Below are 19,344 nucleotides of genomic sequence, written 5' to 3' on the forward strand. Positions count from 1 at the left end.
TAACTCTGCCACCCTTTACTGTAACAGCAAATCAGTGTTATAGCTAGCTTTTAAAACTATCTTCTTATAAAGAACATAGGGCACACATAAATCTGGTTTTATTATTCTGGTTTTAAGACTATTTTGGTATTTTTGATTAATAACTACAACAATTTAAACAGAAATTCTGAGAATATAATACTTCTTCCTTTAAAAATACCCACCCTTCAGCTATCTCAGTCCCCGTGAATCTTAACTGAATCAATAAAACCTCTAATCAAAAAGGATAGCAACATTTACTCCATTTTTTTCCTAGCACACACTTCCTCTTCTGCTGAACAATAGAATATATTTTCTGTATTGCTAATGGGAAGAAGAAAGCCATGAAAAGCTCCTTAATTCTAAGAAGAAGAAGAAAAAAAAATCCTCAAGTAAAAGCGAGAAAAACAGCACAATAGTTTCTAAATAGGTTTTGGCCTTGAAATTTAGGTTAGCAGGCAGGCCACAAAGGGATGATGGAATGGCTGAGATATAGATGTGCCAATAGCTCATATTTTGCTGCATATAGATCTGATTTTTGTATTAGAAATAGCATCCTTAGGTCTCTAAGGGCCCAGAAAAGCCTAATTTAGAACATGCTGCATATGCGCCTCTGTTCTTACCAAGCCACTTTATTTCTAGGAATATTGGCACTGAGCAAAAAATGAAAACCCCTAAACAATTCAGGCACTGTCCTTCATTTAGAGCAGTGCTTTTTTCATCTCAGGAAACCTATTGTGATTCTCTTTCTGTGGGTTCTTTTCACATAGTCAAAGGAATTTAGTGTCATTAATGAGGAAGATAACAGAGCCACAGTAATAAAGCTTTCACACCAACACACAAAATAGTGCATTTAAAATAAGTGTTACTCAAAAGACTAAAGCACACCCACATTAATTTGAAAATAACAAGGATATGAGAAGAGACAAAAGAGTCTTGTCATTACATTCTTGCAAACTAAATCCTCAGCACAGGGTGGGGTACGCTTTTTTATTTTGTTTTTGTTTTGTTTTTTGCGGTGCTTTGCTTTGTTTCCTAAGAAAACAAAGAGAGGTCAGTCTCTAAAAAATCCTTAGATACCAACTTAATTATCAAACCTTACATTTTTTTTAATGTTTTCACTGGTACTAATGAAATATGTATGTGTATGAATACAGAAATATTTTAACAGTTGTCAAAGCTTCATCCTGGATTCTCACAAAGAAAGAAAAGGAATTAATGAAGTTCACAGGTCCTCAGTTTTTATGTTGACATGTCTGACTTGATGCTCTGAATGCTAACAGATGATCTTATAATTTACATTTCATTGAGGATAATCATTTTCTTTCAAATGTGTGTAAAAACTTTGTTTCAAATAACTGTTATTAACATATTAATGTTTCTAATTTTTGGAATGTTAATTAAAACATACTGGAGTCACCCACAAAAATCTGTAAGACACAAAGATTGCAAATAGCTTTAAAAAGGTACCAGAATTTCAAAAACTGCATGCTGTGGATTTATCTCCATGTACATGAAAGTAGCAGTATTAGTCTACCATTATACAAAAGATTGCATGGCACCATGCAATTAGTAAAGTGAAATCAGAATTGGTTAAAACAGTATGAAGGATATCACTGAAGTTTCCCAGGGGATCAAGAACCCAGCTTCCTTAGGTTTGCATAGGATTTACTGAACCACAGTTTTGCCACTTGTTTATTATTTCTATTTTGGTTTGAACAGTTCTATTTGAAAAAAGTCTGCATTCTAGAACACACTAAAGATTCTGCATTCTAGAGTACACATCCTAAAACATAATTTTCATTCCTCACTATCTTTGTTAGGAAATAGTTGAGAAAAATGTTACTATAATTTTTAGAGCTTAGTCTCTATTATATTACATCGTTCAATGACTGCGCTCAGAAATACAACTAATTAAGAGATCAGAGTTTATAAAGTTACAAAGAATAACATGATTGTTAGGTTTTTATAATGAGAAACAGCATGTTATTTTTATTTTTAAAGAAAAAAATTAAAATATGTTCCCAGTACATTGGTCAAAAATGAGGAAATGTGATACACAGAAAAATGTGTAGTGTTGTCATAATTATAATTGTGTTAAAAATTAATGATGTTGGCCTTCATTTTGCATATTAAGAGTAATGTGGCTACTTTTAATGTGGTATTTCCAAGCTCTGTGAAAAACTTGCAGGTTATAAACACTTATGGCTTAGAGAGTTTCTTTGCAGTTTCCATTGCTTAAGAATATTTGGTTCTTTAGCCCAGTTAAATGTCAACATGTTAACCACTAGTGGTAAGAAGGAGCATGGTCTTTTACTAAAGGAAGTTACTAACATATTCACATTAAAAAGCTTGAAATCAATGCTTGTTTGAACTTTGATGTGAAGCCTAAAATGCATCAAGATGTTTCTCCTATTTCCAACTCCATCTCTATCATAGAAAACGATTACTTTGCTACTTCAATTAGCCTTGACTATTATTACAACCCTATGATGGATGTGAAGAAGTTTTGGTCCTTTAGATGTTTTAGACTTGAACTCCTCTCAGGTCCAGCTAACAAAGCAAATTGTAACATATTAAAGGAACTGAAATCCAAAACACCTGGAGAACCAATGATATGCTGTATGGTGTTGATACAGTTCTCACACTCAATGCAGTATTAAAACATGGGATTTCACCTCACTGATGAGGTAAAGGCATTCACTTCCATCTCCCCTCTAAGATAGTACTTTCACTAGCTCTGTGTGCATCTCTCAATATAGGTTTATTGTGCCCAAACTGATAGAAATTGACACTGAGCTAATGTTGGCAGACTCCATTATCTGGGAGCAATAAGTAAATTTGACATTAATGCTATCCATTCTTTCCTAATGCTAATTTTTATATGAGGATTAGAGAGCTTCTGATCTCAATGTATCATCACAATCATCAATCTGGCAGTGGTATCAAGGATTATTTTTAGCTCCTCCATTCAACAAGAAGGGTGCATCTCAGACAGTAACAATTACCCATAATTTATAACATCACAATATGTTATATGTGGTCTGCCCCTGAGAACTATGTAGAGCAGGCTTCTCCAACCTGATGACTTCTGACTGGCCATGAAGGTTTGGACATGATTGTTTTACATGTGTAGAGTGCATCATTTTGGGAAACACTGGTGTCAAATCTTCCACCAGTGCAGCAGAGCATCTTGATAGTAGTGGCTTGTACCGTATCAGTGATTCATGATCATTACTGGCTTCCAGCTATAAAGAAAAGTGCAAGCAGACTGACCTATAAAGTAATTACTTGTAGATTCACTGAACGATACAAGAAGACTGTCTTCTCTCATTTGTACCACTGCACTAGATTCAATTGTCTACCAAAACCTTCCTGATGTTACTCTGATGTTAATCAGAATGGATAGAGAACATAAAGATTATTCTTGGTAATAATTAGGGTTGATATCTCCCTCCTTCAAACATACCAACATTTTAAGCAAGTTTCAATAGATGTTATTAGACCATTCTATCTGGGCTCACCTCTGTTTAAACCAAGAGAAATTTAATTACTTGGGCTGTATACATTATTCAACTGTAATTAACATCATAGGATTAATCTTTATTTAGTTTATTTTTATCAGCTTCATGTATTAGAGGGGAAAATGTATCAGATTTTAAAAGGGCACCACAAAATACCTTTTCTGATGCCAGCATAAGTACTAGCAAGTCCATTTCGTTTCTTTCTGTGGCGGTATAACCAAATGCTGAAAACCATTAGTATAATCCAACAGGCAGCACCAATTCCAGCAATGAATGCAGGCTGCTTTACAACATCTGAAATCTGCTGGGCTAAACTGACTTGATCTTCTGGTGAGACAGGGTTTCCGTGAGAATCTGAAGAAGAAGGGCAACATATTTTATTAAAACCTGGAAATGGTGGTTATATTTAATATGCTGTAAATTTTCCATACTACTTTACTTCTTTTATTTGCTAGAAGTACAAAAACATGAGAAACAGGGTAAACACATTCAATTGTCTACCAAAACTTTCCTGATGTTACTCTGATGTTAATCAGAATGGAGAGAGAAGATAAAGATTATTCTTGGTAATAATTAGGGTGAGTATCTCCCTCCTTCAAACATACCAACATTTTAAGCAAGTTTCAATAGATGTTATTAGACCATTCTATCTGGGCTCACCTCTGTTTAAACCAAGAGAAATTTAATTACACAAGAAAAACTGCCATTGTGCAGTTCTGCCTGATACTAATAAGTATGCAACATTGTTATTAAGAGCTGTTGTTCTGTGGCACCAAGGGCTTTCCAGCCTACAGTGACTTCATAAATTCGCTGGATAACTAAGTGTTTTAGGTATCTGGCTAGAGATTGGGAATCTCTACTGTGTCTCTTTGACAAGGGCTTGAAGACTCAATGATCCAAAGAGTTCCTTTCCATCTCTGCAGTTCTGTTGTTGTTGTTGTTGTTGTTGTTGTTGTTGTTGTTGTTGTTGTTGTTGTTGTTGTTGTTGTTGTTGTTGTTGTTGTTGTTGTTGTTTAATTTAAAAATACCAGACAAAGTTAAAAGTTCTAAAAACATTTAGTGGTATAACTGATTAACTGATATAAGTTTTAACCAAACCCCCCCAAAAAAACCAAGTTAAATATCAGCACAGTATGTATACTATTCCTAATATTCCTATTTTTTTTAAGCTTTGTTGTAGCTTTTACATGCTGTTTTAATTCTTCCATAGTTTCAACTATTGTTTTCCTTTCTAAGTCATATGTTTCACATAGTCTGGCATTTACTTTTTCATTTTGAAAGTTCCCTTTCTGTTCAGTTGGGTATAGGGAGTTTTCAGTTAAGTAATTTATATACTGCTCTTCCAGTACTCCTGTGAGGAGCTTGAACATTATTGGAAGGCATGTAATCGGTCAATAATTACTGGGTTCATTGCCCTTTTGATGATATTTTATTATCAGAAATGTGCAACCTGTTGTCATTGAATATTCAGGTGTAACATTTTGGAGTAAGTGATTAATTTGCACTGCTATACGTTGATGGAGACATAGGGATGTGGTGGCGCTGCGGGTTAAACCGCAGAAGCCTCTGTGCTGCAAGGTCAGAAGTCCGGCAGTCGTAAGATCGAATCCACGCGATGGAGTGAGCTCCTGTTGCTTGTCCCAGCTCCTGCCAACCTAGCAGTTCGAAAGCATGTAAAAATGTGAGTAGATAAATAGGTACCACCTCCGTGCGAAAGTAACGGTGTTCCATGTCTAGTCACGCTGGCCACGTGACCATGGAAACTGTCTTTGGACAAACGCTAGCTCTATGGCTTGGAAAAGGGGATGAGCACTACACCCTAGAGTCAGACATGACTGGACTAAATGTCAAGGGGAACCTTTACCTTTACCTATGTTGATGGAGACTAGTTAGATGCTTTAACCAAAATGCTTTAACATTTGATAATTTTTCGATTTTCGGTGAGAGTCCAGGCTTTGAATTTATGTTGTTCCAGTAGCTTTGCAGCAGCTTGTCCTGGTTCCTCAATGGGGTCTGCTGAGCTGTGTAACCCATTCATCACCGGATGCCCAGCGGCTTAGCCACCCAGAGTGGTCGACCAGACCAGATGGGCGGGAAATAAATAAATAAATAAATAAATAAATAAATAAATAAATAAATAAATAAATAAATAAATAAATAAATAATAGCCTCTGATGTGGTCCTTGTTGTACCAGGCGATGACTGATCCAGCATCGATTTCTGTTTATTTCCTCTCATCATAATTGATGGTTGGTTGGTTTGGTTTCTCAGCTGAGACCTGTCTGGCTTAGGAGACCCTTCAGCATAACTTTCAGCCTCACTGAAGTGTGCAAGCTCATCCATAAGACTTTTGATGATGTAGGGGATGATGATGATGGTGATGATGATGATGATTAACTCTCAAAATACACATTCTTAAACAAATGACTAATTTACTACTTTTATATCTTTTATTGCCTTCCTACCCTGTCCTTCTCATCTCCAGAGTTTCATTATTTTTGTTAATATTATATGGAGGGTGAATACAATTTTTGAAAGTACTTTTCACTGGCCACTGGAAATGTTACTTCATATATTTCATATGCCATCATCTTTCATGATCCTGAAATTTCTCGGTTATCTGAAAGCTCAGTAAGTGTATCTATCCTGCTTACTGGTTATCTTTTCTGAATTTCATGGTAATAATATCCATAGTTATTAATATAAAGTTAGGCTGCTTCAGATATTATGGAAAGCCATTCCTAAGCACCATAACAGACAGGTGAGTTTTAATCGTTTAAAGTGTACTGCAACTAATTAATTTAAACTGTCTTCTACTACATCTTATTTGTTATCTCGTGGCAGCTGAACTGAAATATGGGGAGGAGGATCACACCATTCTGTTTCTGTTACAATCATTTATCACTTCTATAGCACTGTACAGGATAAATATATCACTTCCATGAATAACTTACTTCTACATTATCATCACAATTTATCCATCTTTTTAAAAGTACCTTGTTTCATATTTTCAAGCATATTTTATTATAATAATGTAATTCCTTACCATCCCATGAAAACCTCTTATCAACTTGTCACAGAAGATAACTAGCACAGTATAAAATTTCAAGAAACCTAGAGAATTTTACAAGACAAACAGAGGGCCACATTCTCACATGCTATTAAGTACACAATTCATACAGTGAGTGTCTCAAGTAAGTAGAACATAACAAAAGTCTCCCTGAATCTTAACAGCTTTAATGGCACATATGGAGGGACTGTATTTGTAACCTAATTAACACAATGGCAATGATACCACTTCAAGTATTTGCATACTTTCTTATGCTCTAATATAGAAACAGAGCATGAATGAACACCCTCCTGTGGACTCAAGTATTAGAAAGGCAAGTTTGCTTGGCTTCAGAAAGTCAAGACTTAAAGAGTAAGTTTGAATATTCATCATGGTATAATAATGAGCATAAAGACTTGCACTGAACTCTATGAAGAACTTGGTACATGTCAAGCCTACCCATATCCAAATGCTTTATGTTCACATCAGCAGATGTTTCTCTCTAACATGTGCAATTATTTGAATGAAGCTTCTCATAAATACAGGATATACGGTATGCTGAAAAAATTATTTGCCTGAAAGCCTGTCTGAAGAAATTACTGGAACAGCAAAAATAAAAAATAAAAGACACCACTTATTTGATGCCTCATCTACTGGGACTAAGAAGACCTGGATTCAAATTTCTGTTTAGCCATGGTAACACTCTGGGGTGAGTGGAGACAATGAAAAACCACTCCCTGGGCTTTTCGGATACTTAAAAAATGCTGGCAGGATTGCTATACTGTATATCAGACTCAACTTGCCAGCATATAGCAATTGTGCACACTCAATAATTATGCAAGGAACATAGGAAGTCAATATCAAATGAATTCTGTTTATATCTGTGGTTTCTTCAGCTACTTATGCAGTAACAATAAGATTGTCAAATATGATAGAAAAAGGAATGATGGATAAGTGGTCCAGGGTTGAGCCAACATTACTATTGCTGAAATTTATTTTATGCAGTTTATTCTGAAATGCTGACACTAATTTACAACAGAGTCAACAGCTGAGCAGGAAGGTCAAACATGTGGTCAGAAGATTCTGAGGCTAAGGTTCTGTCATACAAAGAGAGTGCTCACTTGTATAAAATTCATCAAAGCACTTATATTGGAGAACGCACAACTAGCTTTCGTAGTCTGTGTTATGGAGGACAGAACTGAATGATTCTAACATGCAAGAGAAGTGAATGGGACAGAATGTTGCAGCAGCAGCAGCACTGGCAAAATGCGAAATTCATCAGCAAACGAGGTTTGTGATCAACCTTCTGCTGGCTTTTATTTATACTAAAATACAGCTGTGGGTAGGCTGTGAATCTAGAATCTGTGAAGTAGAGTTGAAAGGGGTCTCTTTTGCTAAGGCTCTCTCATGAACTCTGAGATTTTCAGAGCTATTTCCTCAAAGCTTATGGGTGGAAAGATACAGTGATGAGGAATGCTATGGCACCAGTGTAAATGCTGGACATGCGGAGAACAAAGAAAGGTACGCTTAAGCTCATGAAACAATGAAAACCTTTAAATTTCCAATCAAAAATCATATGGTAAGCAACCATAGAGAAGAAGAGCTTCTGCAGCTTTCCTAGAACAGTGAAGAGCTTATTTGGCAGAAGCAAACCCAGTCTACTAAGCGATTCTCATTGCATATCACCAGAAAACATCTCCTGCTTTTCAGCTCCCAAATGAAAAACAAAGCAGATCAAATTTGAAAAGGCTTACCTAACTGAATAAACTGTGGCTCACTTTTCACTCCAGGTCCTGCTGCAGTACTTGCTGCCACTTCCACACTATATCGAATACCAGGAACTAGGGATGGAATTACTACAGAAAATGTGGAACCATCCACTGTCTTATTTATATGGTACCGACTTTCATTGCCAAGGCACCAGACCTACAAAACATAAAGCAAGTATTGTGTGCATAGGCTTTAAAAGAAGAGCTGTAAATAATCCTATGAAATGTGCCATATGGTATTTTCTTCTTTACACAGTAAGCCATTTTAGCTCAGTTATTAGAGCTGTTGTAAAAATTGTTAACAAAATGATATAAACATTATTTTTTAAAAAAACTGAACTCTCTGAATAATTTGTGGTTAAGGCTACAGACCTGATGATACGCAACAGACATTTTCTGCTGTTTTTGAAAATTCAGAACAGCCCATATGGTAAACTGTGTGCAGCACAATGAAATGGTCTACAGCTGTGAGAATTTTCAGAATCAGAGGTTTTGAGTAAACTGATGTGTGCTGTGGTCCAATCCCTTTTCCCACAACCTTCCTAACATTAGCCAACATGTAAGTGCATTCAACTGAATGTCATTATCGGTATCTATTTTATCAGAAATCCTCCCAAGAAAAACTGCAGTTGGAGAGGCAGAAACTCAGTGCATATTCCCATTCCCTTCTATACTTACAATTCTGGAATGCCCAAAAAGGGCTTGGCACTTACCTACTAGCTACAAAATGTAGTTGGATCTATAATATTCTCATCAGGGAACAGACAATAGGCTTTATATATCTCAGCAAAAATAGGATGTTTTTCTACTAGAGATAAAAAGCAATATACCTCACACACACACACACACACACACACACACACACACACAGAAAGAGAGAGAGAGAGAGAGAGAGAGAGAATGGTGCCTCGCTTTGCGACCTTAATCCATGCAGGAAAAAAAATTGCTAAGCGATTTCATCGCTAAACGGATTTGAAAAGCCCATAGAAACACATTAAAACACCATTAATGCATTCCTATGGGCTTCAAAACTAACCTTAAGCGAAAACCCTCCATAGGGGTGGCCATTTTCGGTGCCTCTAAAGTGAGGCAACACAGCGGGCGGCCATTTTGTTTCTCTGGCAGCCATTTTGAAACCGCCGATCAGCTGGCCAAAATGGGGGCTTTGCGATGATCGCTTCCCCACGATTATCGCAAAGCGAATTTTCCCCATAGGGACCATCGATAAGCGATCGCTTTTGCGTTCGCTTAAACCCTGTCGCTAAGCGATTTCGTCGCTCAACGGAGCGATTGCTAAGCACCATGTGTGTGTGTGTGTGTATGTATATGTGTATATATATGTGTGTGTATGTATGTATGTATATATGTACGTACGTACGTACGTATGTATGTATGTAGGTATGTAGGTATATTATCTCACAATGTGTGTGTGTGCATATAATTGTGTGCATCTCACAATTACCCTATATGTAAAAAGCACCAGTAAAAACAAAATATCAAATCATTAAAACTGTGAACAATTTCAATAGAAAATAACTGAGTGTATTAATAGCCACTATGAGGCTTTTCAGTTCATCCACTAATAATCACAGTAAAAGCAAATTTAAAAATGCAAATTTTCTACAGGAAATCAAGCAGTGTTGTGATCAAGCTGATGTCTCTTCAGAGAAGGATAACCTATTTGTCTTGAATAATAAAGCTGCTTCTTCCCTAAACCACTGAATTTTAAAGGTCAGGAGATAAGGGTTAATTTCAGTTATTTGAGCAGCCAAACATGGGAAGAGATGGCTCTATATTCATACTATAGTGCCAGGTATTTATGACTTGACAGATCAAAAGCAGTTCTTTAAACTTCACCTAGAAACCAACTGGCAGCAGATGTAGTTGACGCAGGATTGGCAATGAATGCTAAAACATAAAGAATCACAATAAATCACACTACATGCAGTACTAGTTGCAGTTATGTTCACCATGATCAGAGATAAATAACCAAGATAATTATTTAAAGGGTTTAAGCTGATGGAGAATCCTGGGTGAAAAACTTCCTATCTTTATGCCTTTGGACATGTCAAAGCATCCTAACAGGTAATTCAATACTGTCAAAGCATCCTAATAGGTAATTCAATAAAAGATAGTTCTACAGTGCTACACACAACATAACTCCATGTCAGTCATTTTCTTCTTGTTGTTGTTTAGTCGTTAAGTCGTGTCCAACTCTTTGTGACCCCATGGACCAGAGCATGCCAGGCCCTCCTGTCTTCCACTGCATCCCGGAGTTGGGTCAAATTCATGTTGGTAGCATTGATGATACATTGGCATATAATGCATTACAAATAGAACAATCTGATTAAAACCACAAGGTTATGCTACCTAAAAACTAGATTACACTACTTTGGTCCTCAGAAATAGTGAAGTGAGAGATGGACATCAGGTTCTTCAGGACTGCCAGGTTTAAAAAATAAAAATAAAAAAACCAGCCCTTTAAAATTAAGAGGAATCAGACAATTCTAGAAAAAGATAATACACAACAGAAGCTTTTATAAAATCAATATACAATTGCCATTGTTACAAGTGATATTAACTACGTCATTTTGGCATTTCAGTGAAAAACTAAAATGTTTTAGTATGTTTGGATTCATTCATGGCTGATCTAAAGTAACATTAAGGAGATGAGCACATCAGATACTTCAGTGCTATTCAATAGGTCAGTGATCCCCAACCTTGGGCCTCCAGATGTTCTTGGACTTCAACTCCCAGAAATCCAGGCCAGCAGAGGTGGTGGTGAAGGCTTCTGGGAGTTGTAGTCCTAGAACGTCTGGAGGCTCAAGGTTGGGGACCACTGCAATAGGTCACTGCTTTCTGCTCAGCTGTGCCCCTAGCTGAACTCAGAAATGTTGATCCTCAAAGCGGGAAAAAGGAGAAGTATACTTTCATTAAATTTCTTTGTCTTCTCTGACTTAGCCTGAGGTGGCAAAAATATTTCCTGATCTTTTCATACATGTGAAACTTGCAAGATGACACTTTATAATCACATTCTGGAAAGCATCTTCATATTTTAAACTATTTTACTGTGACAGAATGGTGGGGGAGAGAGGTCAAATGCTTGGAGGCCAATAAAAAAAGTATTTTAATTTTAAAATAGTTTAAGAATAAATGCATCTGCTTTATATATAAAAGAGGATACACACTAACAAAATTATCCCCAAAATTCTTCTCTGCTTTATGATTTATATTTAACAAAATAATTAATAGAGATATCAATAAGCTGCCTGTTTCTACCAGTTTTAGTCATTCTGGTTGGTTTTGCTTATGTACTGCTTTGACCACACTCAACATCCCTGTAAGGCATTCTCAAAAATATGGAAAACACAAATAATGATGTAAGTGTGTCAACCCTGCCCCGCATTGTTGTTTTCAACAAACAAAATGGACAGTCTGATGACATTACTACATTGTATCATTTTTACATATCATTCGCAGCAGTAGGGTCAATAATAATTCATAGAAAAAAGAAATTAAGCCAAACATCATGTGTGCTTATTGGATATATTATTAACATGCTCTCCCATTTATTTATTTTTTTAAAAAATAGAGTAATAAAATGTATGCACAGGGAGGTTTGTTAGATGATGCAGAAGAGGTTGCTGTCTAGGCTGCCACTGTTAAATGTCCAGGTTTCGATGGATTTTTTTTTAACCCTGGGTTATGCTAGAAAATTACAGCAAGAGAAAATATACAGCAACCACTTTAAATTCTGTCAGCTCACTGTAAAATGTACCTATAGAAGTTATAGACTGGGGAAATGGTAATACCTCCCTTTTAAAAACAGCTGCACTTTTCAGGTGTTCATATCAAACACTTCAACCTACAATTTCCCTTGGAAGTCTTTCCTCTCCCCCATCTTGTATATTTCGGGCAGAAAAGGGGAGTAAAGCAGCCCAAGGTTTTCATAAATGTAGGGATCTCTGATACTAAATAGGTAAAAGTCTCAAAGTCTTTGACAGAAAATTGTGCTACATGAGCCAGAGAGAGGCTGCATGTTGCTTCTTTTCAAGGTAACAGTTTTGGCTTAGAGAAGCATAGATGCATTATGCTCACTGGAAGGACAGATCCTGAAGCTGAAGCTCCAGGATCCTACTGGGATATGTCACACAGTTACACTAAGCTGCCACCAACCATTCCCTTTAAGAAGTCACACAGACCAGGGATGGATTTTTAAACAATAAAAAGAATAAGGTTTATTTTAAATACACACAGGGAAAAATAAAACAATCAGGTGAATAGGATAAAGTAACGTGGCTTATTCTCACTCATACATACACACAGTTTGGTTCACACAGAACCTTAACTTGAAGCACAGACCCTGAACCTATCAGTTCTGGCTAACCAACAGACACCTGAACCTATCAGGTTGGTACTCTGACACACAGTAGTACCCTGTCTGACACACAGACTCCCACAACAGCTTCTTCTTCCCAGCTGCTGCTTCGTCACATCCCAGTGTCTCTCAGCATCTCATAAACTCTCACCACACAGGCATCACATATTTATACAGTACAGCCCCTCCTCCTGATGTCCCGCCTTCCACTCCCCATAGGATGGAACTTTCCCTCCAAACCCATGACAGACAGGTAACATCAGTGCTGTATGTAACACCTCCCCTCTTTATAAGTTGTTTTGTAGGGGGAAAGCTAAGGTGCTTTTCACCAAAAAACAACCTGAATAAAACACACAAAACAGTTATACATACCATATCATACTTACTTATACTTACATTCTAAGTTAAACATTTACCATTTAGGCATTTAAACATTTACCATATACATTACATCAATTTACCTTTATTCTTACAAACCAAATTCAAAACCAGGTACATTTAACCTTTTGTCATCATTATATCCACATAGTCCATGTTCTTTCGCCGTCTTCATTCTTCGGGTCTTCTTGATAAGGCGTCAGCAACACAGTTCACTGACCCTCTGACCACCTTCACTTCAAAGTCATAGTCCTGTAGGTTTAAAGCCCACCTCATAAGTTTGCTATTGTGGGTTTTCATTGTCTTTAACCATTGCAATGGTGAATGGTCAGTACACAGAACAAAATGTCTTCCCCAGATGTAAGGCTTGGCCTTCTGGATCGCGTAGACTATGGCCAAACACTCTTTCTCCACGGTTGCCAAATGTCTCTCACCTTTCTGAAGTTTCCTACTCAGGTAGGACACCGGATGCTGGTCACCATTCTCATCCTCCTGGCACAGAACTGCTCCTACCCCGCTGTTAGACGCATCGGTGTAGATGATGAACTCCCGGTCGAAGTCTGGAGCCCGCAGGACAGGATAGTTGATTAACGCCTCCTTCAACCTCTGGAACGCCGCCTCACAGTCGCTGGTCCACGGGATGCGGTCATCAGCCTTCTTCCTCGTCAGATCGGTCAGCGGAGCCGCAATCTCGCTAAACCTCGGGATGAACTTTCTGTAGTAGCCCACCAACCCAAGAAATGATTTGACCTTTTTCTTGGTGTTGGGTCTAGGCCAATCACGAACTGCTTCTATTTTGGCCTCCAGGGGTTTTATCATTCCTCCCCCTACCATGTGACCCAAGTATTTTATTTCTGGGCTACCCAGCTGACACTTGCTGGCCTTTACTGTTAGCCCTGCTGCACTTAACCTCTGCAGCACTAACTCCAGGTGTATCAGGTGATCTTCCCAGGTATTACTGAAGATCCCTATGTCGTCAATGTAGGCCACTGTAAAGTCACTGAGCCCTGCCAAGGTCTGGTCCATCAGCCTTTGGAATGTGGCTGGTGCATTTCTGAGACCAAAGCTCAGGACTCGAAACTCATAGAGACCAAAAGGGCTACAAAAGGCAGTCTTTTCTTGATCCCTGGGATCAGTTCTTAATTGCCAATATCCCTTTACCCGGTCCAATGATGAGATGAACCGACAACCCCCTATGGTTTCAATCAGGTTGTCTAGCCTGGGCATTGGGTAGGCATCAGGAGTGGTTACACGGTTTAATTTCCTGTAATCAACACAAAACCTAATGCTCCCATCAGGCTTGTCCACAAGGACTATCGGAGAGGACCAAGGACTAGAAGAGGGGACGATTATGTTCTCCCTCAGCATCTCGTCCAGCTCCTTCCGCACCTTGTCCCTATAGGGTCCCGTTACTCGGTATGGGGATACTGCCTGCGGGGGTGCATCCCCTGTGTGGATCCGATGCATCACTCCCTTCACTATCCCCGGCTTGTTGGAAAACACCTGTTGATATTTACTAAGCAGCATTTTTAGTTCTTGCTGCTGGTCTTGGGTGAGTGCAGGACTGATCTTTACCTCCTCTGGGTTGTATTTTACTTCCCCTCTACCCTCCCAGAAGGGTAATTCAGCTTCCTCACTCTCAGCTGCTTTTATAGCAAATAGAACCCTCTGTTCCCCTCTGTAGTAGGGTTTTAGGGCATTCACATGAACCACCCTCCTTGCTTGGTTCTCCTCCTGCTCTATTAGGTAGTTCAGGTCTGACATCTTGGAAATGACCCTATATGGTCCTGCCCATTTGAGCTGCAGTTTATTCTCTCTGCAGGGCCTAAGCCAAAGCACTTCCTCCCCTGGGTCAAAGTGCCTCTCTCTAGCTTTGTGGTCATACCATGTTTTCTGTCTGACCTTCTGAGCTTGCAGGTTTTCTGCTGCCAGCTCTAGATTCCTCCTTAGGTCATTCATCAAGGTGTCTATGTATGTCACAACGTCTTGTGGGTCATCCTGGGTGACCTGCTCCCAATCTTGCTTGATCAAATCAAGGGGCCCTTTCACCCCTAAGTGTGCAGCAGACATGTCAGAGTGACCCCTTTGTAAGATCATGGGGCGATACTTTTCAGGTACCACCAGCTGACTTCTGATCCCATCTCCCCCTTTTGAGATATTCCTCAGGGTTTCTCTATATAAAACTCCCTTTTTCTCCAGAAATCTCACTGGGGTTTCAGGTGTTAGCTGGGCGTCAGTCACCTGTTCAAAACACTTCTGGAGAGTGGCGTCTGCCTTTTGCTCCTGTCCAAATCTGCTGTCTGTGGTTAAGGTTTCCACCACAGCTTCTGAACTCCCCTCTGCTTCCGTCTCTGGCTCATCATTACCCCCCTGAACTGTCCCCGTGGTGGCTTGTGAGCGTGTAATCACTAGCACCCGTTTCACATGTTCAGCCAGGTCATTTCCCACGAGCACGGCTGCTGGCAGAGTCGATGAAATCGCTAGCCTCCAAACTCCCCTCCAGCCTTGAAAGTTGACAGGTACCTCTGCTACTGGCAGAGAGATTACCTGCCCCTCAATCCCTGCCACCTTCATGCTCTCATTTGGGATTATAAACTCCCGAGGAATAATATCTGGATGGCACAGGGTTACCTGGGAACAAGTGTCCCGCAGCCCCCTATACTGACGGTCAAGTATTCCTACGTCCACCCCGGCTGTCTCAAACAACTGAGAATCTGTTTTCACCAGCAAGCAGCGCTTTACCTCTATAAGAGGACCATTTTCCTCAGCCTGATCAGCAGAGGTAGCTGTTCCAGACTGAGTAGCCATGGCAACAGGCTCCCTCAGTGACACTGAGTCTTGCTCTTTCTGGACACAGAACACAGCTTTTGGCTTGGTCCCACTAGAATTCTGAGGCACCATTCCTTTTAGCTGCTTTAATTTCTCACACTCTGAGATTAGATGACCCTTTCCCTGACAGAAATAACATTTTCTGGTGTATTTTGATTCTCTCTCATCTTGTTTTGGTTTTCCCTCCAAAATCTGAGGTCTTAGTTTCATGTCTGAGGGCTTCCCTTCACCATGGGCCCCTCCCCCTTGCTGGCTTTTCCCTGGTCCCTGAGAGTACTTGCTGTAGGTTTCTTTGGGTTTACCTACCGATTTCCCCTCACCCAAGGGCTTTCTTATTTGGGAAATAAAATCCGCGATCTCTGCGGCTGCTGCCACAGATTTCGGTTTCCTTTCCCTCACCTCGAATTTCAATTCCCCATGCAGGACTGAATAGAACTGTTCCAGCGCTATCAAGTCTTTAAGCTGCTCATAGGTCTCTGTTCCCTCCTGCGATAGCCATTTCTCAAGCAGCCTCACCAATTGGGCCCCCACTTGGGTAAAAGTCTGTTCTGGTTTTTTGGTGAGGGACCTGAATCTTTGTCTCAGCTGCTCCGCATTTATCCCATGTCTGGCAAACACCAGTTTTTTAAACTCTGCAAAATCTTTCATCAGTTCCTCAGGCATCTCGGCATAAACCTCAGCCAGGCTACCACTGATTAAAGACCGCATGATGGTCATCTTCTCAGTTTCCCTCACTGAGAAGTCCACAAACGCTCTTTCCACTAAGGAAAAGAACACCTCAGGACAATCTCCCTTGTGGTACACAGGGAATTTCTTCAGGTCAGCCTTAGACAATTGGCCTCCCTCAGAATCCCTATTGTTATTATTGTTCTGGTTCATCAGTTCCAGTTTTCTTAATTCAAACGCCATTTTCTCTCTCTCCATTCTTTCTTCCCTCTCCATTCTCTCTCTCTCTCTCTCTAATTCAAATTGCCGCTGTTTCTCTCTTTCCCTTTGCTCCATTTCAAATTGCCTTTCCCTTTCCTCCCTTCTTTCTCTCTCTAATCTTTCCTCCATTTCCCTCACCCTCAGTTCATGCTGTTGGGCTATGAGTATTTTTCTGAGTTCTGGGTCTTGCTCTCCTGTGCTGTCACCTTGCACTGAGCCAAATTCATCCTCAGAACCTTGGTCAATCTGGGGGTCTTTCACTTCACTCATGTCTGCTACTTGGCTTCGAGTCAAGGGCATAACCCCCCCTCAGAACAGGCTGCTTTAAAAAGTCAAGCCTCAAAATAAAACGACCACTTTTTTCCTTCTTGCCTCAGAACCAGCTCTCCCTAGAGATTGCTGCTGTTCTTCAGCACTTAAATTGCAACAGTATCGAGTCAGAGCCTACCCCCCTCTGCTGGGCCTCTCAGCTGGCAAGCTAGATCACTGTTACTACGCAGTTTTGCCTCAGCTTTTTTCCCGCCAAAACTAGGCTGCCTCAGAGCACCTTAATCTAAGTCTCCCCAGTTGGCACGTTCTTCTACTAGCGCACCTCCCCGTGAGGTACACCTAGAAGATTACCTACGCGCCTCAGACTGTCCCTGACTAGACCCCCCTTGCTCTGGGCACACCTGCCAAGGCTTTGCTGGACCGCTGGACAACTGGACCAGTCGTATCCCACACGCTGGACACCAATCAATGTGACAAACCCAGACCTACTGGGATATGTCACACAGTTACACTAAGCTGCCACCAACCATTCCCTTTAAGAAGTCACACAGACCAGGGATGGATTTTTAAACAATAAAAAGAATAAGGTTTATTTTAAATACACACAGGGAAAAATAAAACAATCAGGTGAATAGGATAAAGTAACGTGGCTTATTCTCACTCATACATACACACAGTTTGGTTCACACAGAACCTTAACTTGAAGCACAGACCCTGAACCTATCAGTTCTGGCTAACCAACAGACACCTGAACCTATCAGGTTGGTACTCTGACACACAGTAGTACCCTGTCTGACACACAGACTCCCACAACAGCTTCTTCTTCCCAGCTGCTGCTTCGTCACATCCCAGTGTCTCTCAGCATCTCATAAACTCTCACCACACAGGCATCACATATTTATACAGTACAGCCCCTCCTCCTGATGTCCCGCCTTCCACTCCCCATAGGATGGAACTTTCCCTCCAAACCCATGACAGACAGGTAACATCAGTGCTGTATGTAACACTTTGACCATCTCACGAGAAGAGAAGACTCCCTGGAAAAGACCCTGATATTGGGAAAATGTGAAGGCAAGTCAGAGGACGAGATGGTTGGACAGTGTCATTGAAGCTACCAACGTGAATTTGACCCAACTCCGGGAGGCGTGCTCTGGTCCATGGTGTCACGAAGAGTCGGACACAACTTAATGACTAAATAAAACAATCATGCTTTGAAATCATTCCACCAATAAAATTTCTCAACACTACATATGTGAAGTTTGAGGTCAGTTATAACTAGTTAATCATTCAATCATCTTCTTTCTTTAAATTACAATTAAACCACACAATTGCCAATATTCCTGATATGATAGTATCTTAGACTTCAATTACTCCAATGCTTCAACTGATTTACATACATTTGTCATAGTACACTTTTATATAGCATGATTTTAGGCTGCAATTTTACCAAGGAATAAAAACAGTAGAGGTGAGGTATTTTATCCTGCATCTGTGTATGTATGTATGTGTATGTGTGTGTGTGTGTGTGTGTGTGTGTGTGTGTGTTCATATTTTAGCCTTTTATATGTGTGTCTTTTTTATCAGAAAGACTCATTCTAAAAGCATACATAAATTCTATAAAGACAGACTGAAGGATGGGAGACAGTTTCATTGTAAATTGATTTTCACCACCAGATGGAGCCAAGTAACCACAGAAAACTTTCCTATTCCTACCTTGCCAGTATTTTGCCTTATATTCCCTTATAAGGTACATTACCTTATATTCCTGAACCATTCCATTCTGTGTGTCCTCTGGGGGAGGCTGCCAAGTTATTACAATCGCAGTGCCATTTCCATCATTCTTGGTTACTGAAACACTTTGCGGAGGAGCACTAGGAGCTTATTTGTAGAAAGAAACGCAATTTTAATTAAAACGGTTTTTCCAGTCTGGATTCAAAATATATTCTGCCACATGGGAATACAACTGCAACTTTTATATAAATATATTTAAAGGATTAATACCATAATATCAGAGATATTGTTCTTGCGGGATTTTTAGAAAATATGATGTCACTTTTAAAATATCTGTTCCAGAGCCTAGAACAGTATTTCTGAAAAGCAGTTTAACCCACAATTTGTTTTCAAACCCCACTCTCCCCAATGTGATTTTACAAATTTTTAAATGTTTTGCTGTTCAGTTACTTTAAAAAATTACAGTAAAAT

At 39.5% G+C, this 19,344-nt stretch overlaps 1 protein-coding gene across 6 annotated transcripts in view; it reads right to left on the minus strand.

Moving 5' to 3' along the window:
- The window catches only part of ROBO1 (roundabout guidance receptor 1), a 769,638-nt gene that overhangs the window by 59,476 nt on the left and 690,818 nt on the right, over positions 1 to 19,344 (minus strand). For all 6 annotated transcript variants that reach the window (XM_072994024.2, XM_078388993.1, XM_078388992.1 and 3 more), the window contains 3 exons: positions 18,899 to 19,020; positions 8,346 to 8,517; positions 3,699 to 3,896 (listed from right to left, as the gene is read on the minus strand). In XM_072994024.2, the coding sequence (XP_072850125.2) occupies positions 3,699 to 3,896; positions 8,346 to 8,517; positions 18,899 to 19,020 (492 nt within the window). The remainder of the gene's footprint in view (positions 1 to 3,698; positions 3,897 to 8,345; positions 8,518 to 18,898; positions 19,021 to 19,344) is intronic.

Source organism: Pogona vitticeps, chromosome 3 (genome assembly GCF_051106095.1).
Source record: "Pogona vitticeps strain Pit_001003342236 chromosome 3, PviZW2.1, whole genome shotgun sequence".
In the NCBI taxonomy this organism is placed as follows: domain Eukaryota; kingdom Metazoa; phylum Chordata; class Lepidosauria; order Squamata; family Agamidae; genus Pogona; species Pogona vitticeps.